The sequence below is a fragment of the Pleurodeles waltl genome, unplaced genomic scaffold (assembly GCF_031143425.1).
Source record: "Pleurodeles waltl isolate 20211129_DDA unplaced genomic scaffold, aPleWal1.hap1.20221129 scaffold_37, whole genome shotgun sequence".
Taxonomy (NCBI): domain Eukaryota; kingdom Metazoa; phylum Chordata; class Amphibia; order Caudata; family Salamandridae; genus Pleurodeles; species Pleurodeles waltl.
Genome location: NW_027150076.1, coordinates 5,793,343 through 5,803,507, shown reverse-complemented (window position 1 = coordinate 5,803,507; position 10,165 = coordinate 5,793,343). Strand labels below are relative to the sequence as shown.

General features: G+C 43.8%; 1 protein-coding gene across 1 annotated transcript; it reads left to right on the top strand.

The window, feature by feature from the left end:
* Positions 1-8,182: 8,182 nt before the first annotated feature.
* On the top strand, positions 8,183-9,649 carry LOC138276083 (oocyte zinc finger protein XlCOF6-like). The gene has a single exon (XM_069219143.1). The coding sequence runs from the start codon at positions 8,183-8,185 to the stop codon at positions 9,011-9,013; it is 831 nt and encodes a 276-aa protein (XP_069075244.1). The 3' UTR covers positions 9,014-9,649.
* Positions 9,650-10,165: the final 516 nt, after the last annotated feature.

The following is a 10,165-nucleotide window of genomic DNA, read 5'->3' as shown; positions in this document are numbered from 1 at the left end:
GTTGCTCCGAACCGGAGACCTCAGCTAACTCATGAGGGGCTGAAGGAACGACATACGGAGGTGGAGGGCGATCTAGGAACAAAAAATCATTGTGCGGTTTATTAAGGATAGGATAGAGAGGTTGCCGAACAGTGTATTGGCCAGTTACCTGTAATTTACGTTCTTTCTCTTCTATCTCCTTTAAGTCATTTATTTCTTTCTTTCTCATTTCCAATGCTTTCACATATACATTCTTCCACTGCTCTTTCTCAAGCAAGGCTTGCTCACGCTTCACTCGTTCACGCACTTCTTTCTCCCACATTCGTACACAGTCAAACATATCTTGCCGAGACCTTCGCTTACACATACATTGTTCCACATACTCAGGGCCGTATTTATACTCCGTTTGCGCCGAATTTGCGTCGTTTTTTTCGACGCAAATTCGACGCTAAACTAACGCCAACTAACGCCATATTTATACTATGGCGTTAGAGGCGAATAGCGCCAAAGTTCCCGGAATGTGCGTCATTTTTTAGCGTGAACCCCTTCCTTGCGTTAATGATATGCAAGGGAGGCGTTCCCGTCTAAAAAATGACTCCCAGGCCTTTACGTGGTATTTATACTCCCGGGCAAAAGAGACGCCCGGGAGTGGGCGTGGCTAAAAACGGCGCATTTGCGCCGCTTTTTAACGCCTGGGTCAGGCATGGCGTTAAGGGACAAGTGGGCTCAAAATGAGCCCAGAGTGCCCTCCCCTGCCCCCAGGGACCCCCCCTGCCACCCTTGCCCACCCCAGGAGGACACCCAAGGCTGGAGGGACCCACCCCAGGGACATTCAGGTAAGTATTATTTTTTTTTTTTTAATAATTTTTTTTGGCATAGGGGGGCCTGATTTGTGCCCCCCTACATGCCACTATGCCCAATGACCATGCCCAGGGGACAGAAGTCCCCTGGGCATGGCCATTGGGCAAGGGGGCATGACTCCTATCTTTACAATGATAGGAGTCATGTTGATGGGGGATGGGCGTCGTTAAAAAATGGCGCAAGTCGGGTTAAGACGATTTTTTCGACGTAACCTGACTTGCCCCATTTTAAGACGCCCATGCGCCATTTTCCCCCTACGCCGGCGCTGCCTGGTGTACGTGGTTTTTCTCGCGCACACCAGGCAGCGCCGGTCTGCTTGCGCCGGCTAACGCCATTCAATAAATACGGCGCCCGCATGGCGCTTCAGAATGGCGTTAGCCGGCGCAAAACTTTTTGACGCTAAACTGCGTTAGCGCAGTTTAGCGTCAAAAAGTATAAATATGGGCCTCAATCTTTCGCAAATCAAATGCCCCATGCATAGGCCAACGTAACTCAGGATCCGCACAAGTGTATTTATTCCATAATGTGCTGTACTTTATAGAAGAAAGACCATGTTTAACATACATATCTCTATTGGGCGTACCCTCTGGGGGTGCCGGTTGCGATTCTTCCAGTCTCAAATTGGTACCATTACAAAAGCAACACATCCTACGAAGTGCGCTAAAAACAGGCATGCCAAAAATAGTGCAGAATATGCAGTATTATAATCAAAGTAGCACTTAAAGTGCTGTTAAAATCAAAATTAAATTGGAGAAAATTCTCCTCATTACCTGCCTATATAAATTGCAATTTATATATCAATTCAAAGGACACAAATTGACTAGTCACCCAAAACACGAGAGCCACAGTGAGTGGTGAAACAAAGGCATCAAAACCCACAGCAAGTGCCGTAAAACGGCTCTTACCAATCCCAGGGCGTCCAGGTTCCAACTGCCAAGTTCTAAAATCAACCAAATGGTCACTGCACGACGAATGAACAAAAAGGATCTCAGTCGAGGACCGGTGCCACCTGGATGGTCAAATCAGAAAGAAGGGAAAAACGGCGTGGTTGCCAAGACTTGGGTCTCCTCAGGCATTGATCGTCTGCAGCGAGATCCCAATCCTTCGTTGCGACCAATCCGTCGGGCGCCCGAGTCGCCGATGAGTCCCTGTTCGGGCGCCAATTTGTCAAAGTAAGCCTCAGCAAGGCTTACTAGTGCAAGGGGTTCGCCCTTCTCTGCACAAAGTCCTCAGACCATATAGGAAGAAGTTGGCACAGAAACTGAAATAAAAGACAAAGTTTATTAAACCTCATGAAGTGGTACTACAGTTCAAACACCACCCTTCGGTAATGTTTGAAGTAGCACAGTTAACTAAGAGAGCATGGTCCTTTTATACCCACGCAGGGGCTAAAAGAAGGTGGTACAAATATAGAAGCAAGACATATAGATATAAGGTCATATGGAAATGCACATTTGACAGGTAGCTAACAGTTTTCAAGGGCTAGTAGACACATTACTGTTGGTTACTAATTACTAACAGCTGCAGACCTTACTGGGCATGTGCAAAGTGGGAGATGCTAAATATAACTTGTCACTAGACAGATTTTCAAGAGTAGTTAACAGGAAAGTAGGACAGAGCACATGGCGAGCACATGGCAGCATGTGGCAGAGATAATGGCAGCTATGAATACAAAATGGATTCCGCAAAATGTTCACAATAGTTGCTAAATACAAGATGTCTTCTGCTAATGCTTAATCTAATCGCTACTAAATTACAAAACCTCTACCGTTTTTTCCTCTCCTTTTTTCTCTCCCTGCCACTGGCCCATCCTTAATCCCCTCCCCCACTTCCCTCTTTTCTCTTTGCTGATATTCTCCATTGCTGTCTCCTCGTTTATTAATCTCTCCACTCTCTTGTCTTGCATTTTGTCTTGTTCACTTTCTTGTTCTCCTTCACTTTCTTGCTGTCACCACCAATTACTTACCATTTCCTTTGGTGACTCCATAATCTTCTGCTCTTCCTTTCTTCTTGCTGTTTGAAACCAAATCATAACTCCTGATCTATACACACACTGAGCCTACTCGACAGTGGCACATAACTGATAACCTCACTACTTCCTCCTCTTACTCTGCCCACCACTTTCTCTCACCTCTTCATACTTTCATCTTCCTCCTCCATCTCCTTGTTAGCCTCGCCTCCTAAATTTGCTCAGACGCACTTCCCAGCTCTTTAACGCAGAGTCTCGCAGCTCATCAAGTCCCACGCAGCTGAGCTCTTCATATACCTGAACACAACTGGTCTCCAGGCTTCTTTTCCTGAGAATGTGGATACATTGCAGCATCTCGGACAGCTCCTGCTCATCATATGAACTCCTCTGTATTACACCATCCTCGTGTCACAGTCGATTACTCTGCTTCCTCATGCGGGCTCTTCTCATCCCCTCTCACATCTAACTCCACCCTGATACCAAGGTTTCCCTTCCTGTCACCTAGTCACTGTTTTCTACTTTCGCTCTCCTTGCAACCCTCTTGTCTCCTGTCTCCCCCACCACAGTCCCCAACCACCAACTACCACCCACAGCATACCATCCATGGTCAGTAGCAACACTTAATACATCTTACCATACACCACCAGGTCACGCTTGCCTTAACTCAGTTGAGCTTACCACCAGCCCTACCACCATCGACCATCTTGTCACTTGTGCCTTACCCATTTTATTTAGTGCACCAATCTACCCCACGCTTTTCAGTGGCCATTGTACTGATTATGGACCAATAGATAAAACACTTATGCAACAGCAGTTTTGCATAGAGCAAACCCTGCCCAAGGGCAGAGGAGCACGTCACCAAAAGTATAGGCCACCTTCCATTGTTTGGCACAGAGAGATCTGCAGAGATTCAAAACTGCTTCCTTGTGTCGCATGGTTGGCAGCTGTACCCACTAAGCAACATTGCCTTTAACTTAGAAACATATACCCTTCCTGTCTGATGTCAAAGCGATTAGTGAACTAAAAGGGAAGTCTGTTGTAATGCCCACCCTATATGTGGCCTAGCAATTTAGCTCATTCTCTTTGCTGTCTTGCTCAGTCAAAATCAAAAACTTTGTTCACACCCTACCACTTTCTCAAGTCATCAGCCACCAGTGTTGTGATTCGAAGGCCGTTGTCGAGGATGAGTTGTGCAGCTGAGGCGATGCATCAGTTCGATTAGCACTGAGGCTGCGTTGCGGAGCTGTAGAGTCATTGTCGAGGCTGCTGTCAACAAGGGATGTGAGGAAAACATTGCACAGTATGGTTCTGAAGGTGTCGTGCTGGTCTCAAGATGCTACAATGCAAGTCTGTTGCATCGGTTCCGACGCACACAGTGGTGATGATGCACCAGTTCTGTTTCACGCAACAGCAACGATGCTTCGGTTCTGCTCCCACATCAGAGGACGCATCGGTCGCAGTGGAGCAAACACCTTAGGCCCACTTCCAAAGGTCCTGGACTGGCGTGGCACCACTTGGCAGGGCAGACTTACAGATGGCAGAGTCCAGGTGCAGAAGCAGGGTGGTTGTAAGTCTTATGTCTCAGAGACTTCAGATCAGGAGACTATTCAGCTAGATCATGGGGTCACTCTGGGTTCAAGTGATGTGGGTCCAGTCCTTCTCACCCAGGCAGGGTTACAGCAGGCAGCAGGGCAGGAGTCCTGCAAAGCAGCAGTCCTTCAGCGGCGCAGAAGTGCTTCTTCCTGGCAGAGTATACACAGGTCTAGAAGAGTAGTGAGTTGGCGGTGTGAGAGTTCCAGTACCTGTACCCAGTGGGGCCTTTGAGGTGGGGGAGACTTCAAAGATAGGCATTTTAAGTGCACAGATGTCCTCCCTTCCTGCCCTGGCTCCAGACTTACTACAGGGGGTTATGCAGCCCTTTGTGTGGGGACAGGATGCTGCCTATTCAGGAGTATGTGAGGCTGGATCCAGCTCCTCCCACCCATCCTGCCAGGATGGCACATCAAGTCACACCTAAGCTTCCATTGTGTGTGGTTGTCTACTGGGAGTACACAAAGCCCAGCTATCACCCACCACAGAAAAGTGATGAGAGAAAGGCAGCAGACACAAATTGGCTAAAGTTAGAAAACACCTACTTTCTAAAAGTGGCATGTCCAGAATTGCAATTTAAAATCCTACTTCACCATAAGTGATTTCAAATTGTGGTCCCAGAGACACCAAACCCGAACATTTTATCTCTTCCAGATTGCGAATTACATTTATAAGAGGTAATAAGATAATCCCAATGTTATCCTATGTAAGAGACAGGCCTTGCAGTAGTGAAAAACACTTTGGGAGTGGTTCATTACCAGGACATGTAAAACATAAAACTACATGTCCTGCCTTTTAAATACATTTCACTCTGCCCTCTGGGTTGTCAAGGGCCTACCTTAGGGGTGATTTATATGTATAAAAAGGGAAGGTTTGGGCCAGGCAAAGGGGTTATTTTGCCAGGTCGACATGGCAGTGTAAAACTGCCCACACAGGCTGCAGTGGCAGGCCTGAGACATGGTTAAAGGGCTAATTAAGTCAGTGGTACAAACAGCACCGCAGGGCCAGTAGTAGAATTTAATTTTTGGGCCCTGGGCACGTGTGGTGCACTTTACTAGGGACTTATAAGTCAATTAGATATGCCAGGAGATCAACGAAAATCGTCATACCATTCCTAATTCCAGCAAAAACGAGGTCAGAAAAAATGGAGGAGGTAGGCAAAATTTTGGGGGAAGAGCACCCTCAGGATGTCGGGTCCAACACATCCCTTCAAGAAGGCTTGAACTATCCAGCAAGAACAGAACTTTAGGTTGAGAGTTGTTGCATCAAGTCCCCTAATTTGACAAAGACATCCACCCTCAAAAGGTCCTTATGTTGCAGTACCCTGACGATTAGGGACCCAGTAGCAGTTCATATTAGACCAGCCCTCTCCCTGTAAGTGCTCAAATCAGAACTCAAAAGGGCCACTTATCTAAGTTCTAGATTCTATCTTTGTTAATACTGATCCCTTAGAGATGCGGGGTTTCTTTTCTCCTTATCTCCCCTTCTGCATTTTCAAAATTTGTACTCAGATAATTTTGATTCATGTGCACTCGCTAAAAAACACCTGCTACCAAGGTGCAACCTTGTTGTGAAGCATAACATAATACATATTAGAGGCGCACCCTATAGATAAAAGAGTCCTTTTCAAGTTCCCAGTTATGCCCAGTGCTTCACTTTATTTTCCTTTTGTCTTTAAAAACACCAGAAATCAACAGCAAACGACAGCCAACATGTTTCATCCATACAAGTGGACTTTATGTGTCCTGACAGTAAAAACTCCACATGATTGTTTCACTGTGGAAAGGCCCGTAGCACCCTTGGCGAGTGTGGAGTTACACTCTAACAACTCAGCAGTGCTACCTTCCAAATGATACTACTAAATATGGTACTTCAACTTATTAAACAAATCATTGTATGAAAATGACTGGTTGCTCGAGTAGAATATAATGTGAATATATAATAATATAAAGTAGCTGGTTATTGATGCACAAAAGATGCTGTCCTCGAGGTAGCCTTCTCCCCTTCTTAGGAAGAGGAACAAAGGACCTGCCAAGGAAAGAGGTGTAACCTCCTCCAGACAGGATGGCCAGAGTAGGTGAGCGCCCAAAAGGCAAGCTTCAACAGGGAAGCCGCCTTTTAAGGGCAAATGGTAGCCACACACGGAAGGATCTGCTCCTTTGTTTTAGCACAAACAGGTAATGTGGAAAGTGTGAGGAAAATATCCAAATGACTTGGTTGCAAATCGTGCTTAATTTGATTGCGTTACTATGAATTTATCATCTCAAATTATTCAACCACATAATTGATACAACCCATGTCTCTCTGTTCAATCACTTGTGTACTTGTTATTGTTTTACTTTTATTAGCACATAAATAAAATTGACACAACAACAAACACATTATAAAAAGAATTACATGTACATGAATAACCAATGACAAAGCAACATCTAAGGCTTTTGTTATTTGCACATTCTTACGTATACAACCATTCCTTGTCTTTCCAAACATTCATTGTTTTTAGAAAAGGTGGTACATCAAATATATTTCGAGTCTATGGTCCATCTGGACGTAGCAAAAAAGGGAGGATAGGTGAAACCAATAGCAAAGTCTATTAATTGGTTCAGACCTTCCCTCATGAAATCTGCATCGTCATTCATCTTACAGTAATGCCTCTGTTACAAAAGATAGGTTGACGCATTTTGACCTTAAGAGTTCGAGGCCTCTTCAGGACCAACAGAAGACAAGAAATCAAATTCCTGTTTTTTGAAGGGCAACTTAGGGCGACAAAAGCAAAAAGAACAGACGATGGACGGAGTACGGAACAAACCAAACATTAACCCCCAGTCACAGATCTGGGTTTAATCCATCCATCCTCTGTGAACACTGGTAAATCACCTCCTTTTCAGACGTTAATAAGAGGTGACATATTCAACAAAGCTTTTAGTTAAATATCTGTGTATGGTGAAGTATTCCTTGCTAAGTTTCATCAAAGGTAAAGAAGAAATTTCATTTACAACCAAATAAATATCCTGTATTCACATTCCATTATGTTTCCATTTAGTAATTACATGTTTTTTATATCTTTACATCCAGCAGAAAACAAGCCTTGAATGCATGAAATTATGATGAATAATGAAGATAAATCTGCAAAAAAACAGTCACCAGCAATGCGCTTCGGTATTCAGGAAAACATCAATGCAGTCAGCGACAGAGGAACCTGCACATAAACTGATCCTGGAAGAAGCCGTCAAGGGCAATTCTGTGGATGTAAGAGTCTGAGCTGTGCACCTCCATGGCACGTAGATGTAAGAGTCTGAGCTGTGCACCTCCACGGCACAAGGCAAAGAAATGACTGCTTGAAAATGAAGGCAGCAACAACAACAATAACAAACCACCTCTTGTATAAACAGGTGTCCAACACCAGCTTTGATCATGGGATCGGTATGATGTGGTTACAGCAGTGCTTTGTTTTCTAAAGCGATAATAGGCCATCATTCAGTGCTCTAGGTGTATTGTAAACCCCTTCTGACCAAACCACAGCAACCAGAGAAAAGCACAACCGAGTGGAGCCAGACAACTGAAGGGTAGAAGAGAAGAGGAGTTCTGCTGTCTACAATACAACAGACTGTTCCAATTGGCACCGGCCAGAAGAAGGATGAATCGTTACCCACAAGCGTGCATAGCCATAAATCTAAAGGCACAGTCGTTTAAAACATGCTCTATACATATTATGGGTGTGGCACATATTTAATGGCTATTACATGTTAGTGCTAATTTAGAAATCAAACGTGCAAGAGCTATATGGCTCATCAGGAAACACAGTCTTGGGATGTAGACAAATATATACCGGACCCACAGACACTAACCAAGAAAAACAAATCATCCACATTTAGCAAGAGCTTTAGTTTCTCATCTCAATTGAAGCACCATCAGCAAACTCACACAGAAAAAAAAACATTCAAGTCCGATGAATGTGTGAAGAGCATTAGTCAATTACCAGAATTACAGAGACATCAGCAAACACACACAGGGGAAAAACCATACAATTGCAGTGAATGCATGAAGAGCTTTAGTCAATCATCACTCCTAAAACAGCATCAACGAACACACACTGGGGAAAGACCATTCAAGTGCAGTGAATGTGTAAAGAACTTTAGTCAGTTATCACACCTACGAAAACATCAGCGAACACACACAGGGGAAAAACCATATCATTGCACTGAATGTAGAAGTAGTTTTAGTGATTCTTCACAACTCAGTATTCATCAGCGAACACACACAGGGGAAAAGCCATTCAAGTGCAGTGAGTGTGACAGCACTTTTATTCACTCTTCATCATTAAGGTTTCATCAGCGAACACACACTGGAGAAAATCCATTCAGGTGCAGTGAATGCATGAAGAGCTTTAGTCAATTATCATTCCTACAAAGTCATCAGCGAACACACACAGGGGAAAAGCCATTCAAGTGCTGTGAATGTCTGAAGTGCTTTAGTCACTTATCAAACCTAAAAAGACATCAGCGAACACACACAGGGGAAAAACCATTCAAGTGCAGTGAATGTGTGAAGAGCTTTAGTCAGTTATCACACCTACATAGACATCAGCGCACACACACGGGGGAAAACCCTTAACATTGTAGTGAATGTGGCAGTAGTTTTAGTGACTCTACAGCATTAAGGAATCATCCGCGAATGCACACAGGAGAAAAAACAGTGAAGTGCAGTGAATTGTATGAAGGGCTCTAGTCACTTATCAGGCCTACAAAAGCATCAACAAATACACACTGGGGAAAAACATAAAGGTGCAGTGAATGTGTGAAGAGGATCAGTTGATTATGAAAACTATGAAGCAAACATACTGGGAAAAAACAATACTATTACGATCAATGTGGAGGTAGGTTTAGGAACTTGCCAACATTAGGATTCATCAGTGTACATTCATAGGGGAACAGCCTTTCAATTGCCCTGAATGTGCTAAGAGCTTCAGTTTACCAGGTCTACAAACATATCAAGGAACACACACACAGGGGAAAAGCCATTCAAGTGCAGTGAATGTGTGAGGAGCTTTATTCAAATGCAATGAATGTGAAAATAGTTTTAGTGACCTTTCAACATTAAGGATTCATCAGTGGACACACACTGGGGAAAAGCCTTTCGGGTGCAGTGAATGTGTGGATAGCTTTTGTCAGTTATTAAACCTATTGGTACATCAGCAAATACACACAGAAGAAAAACAAAAACATTGCAATGAATGTCCGAATTGCTTTTGTCAATTATCAGCTCTCTGAAGTCATGAGCAAACACACAGCGGGAAGACCTAGAAGTGCACTGGAAGTGTGAAGAGCTTTTGTCAATTTTCGATCCTACACAGTCCTCAGCGAACACACACCTTTATTTCACTCACATGGAAATAATCCTAGAGGTGCAGTGAGTCTGGAAAGAACTTAAGAAGATTAACAATAATATTGAACCACCTGAGGACATAGCAAGGAACAAAAAAGTGCAGTTATTTTGACATGAAGGAATTACAGAGAAAGATAAAATGTCAGTGATGTGGGGCATTCAAATACCAGATCATAGAAGACCCGTCTAGTCAGAAAAGAAAAAACACAAATCTCGATGCCTGTAGAATTATAGAACGTGGCTATTCTCAGTGGTTGTTCACTTTTGCACACATAACAAAACAACATGACATACCAGGAAGCACATTGGGAGACTAGCACATTGTTGACTAAAATTAAAGAAACATTGTTGGTTTTTATTCAGTTGCAAAGAAAAACATCC

What these genes read in the sequence shown, in the direction of transcription:
- LOC138276083 (XM_069219143.1), top strand. Translation starts at nt 8,183, where the DNA reads ATGGCTCATCAGGAAACACAGTCTTGGGATGTAGACAAATATATACCG.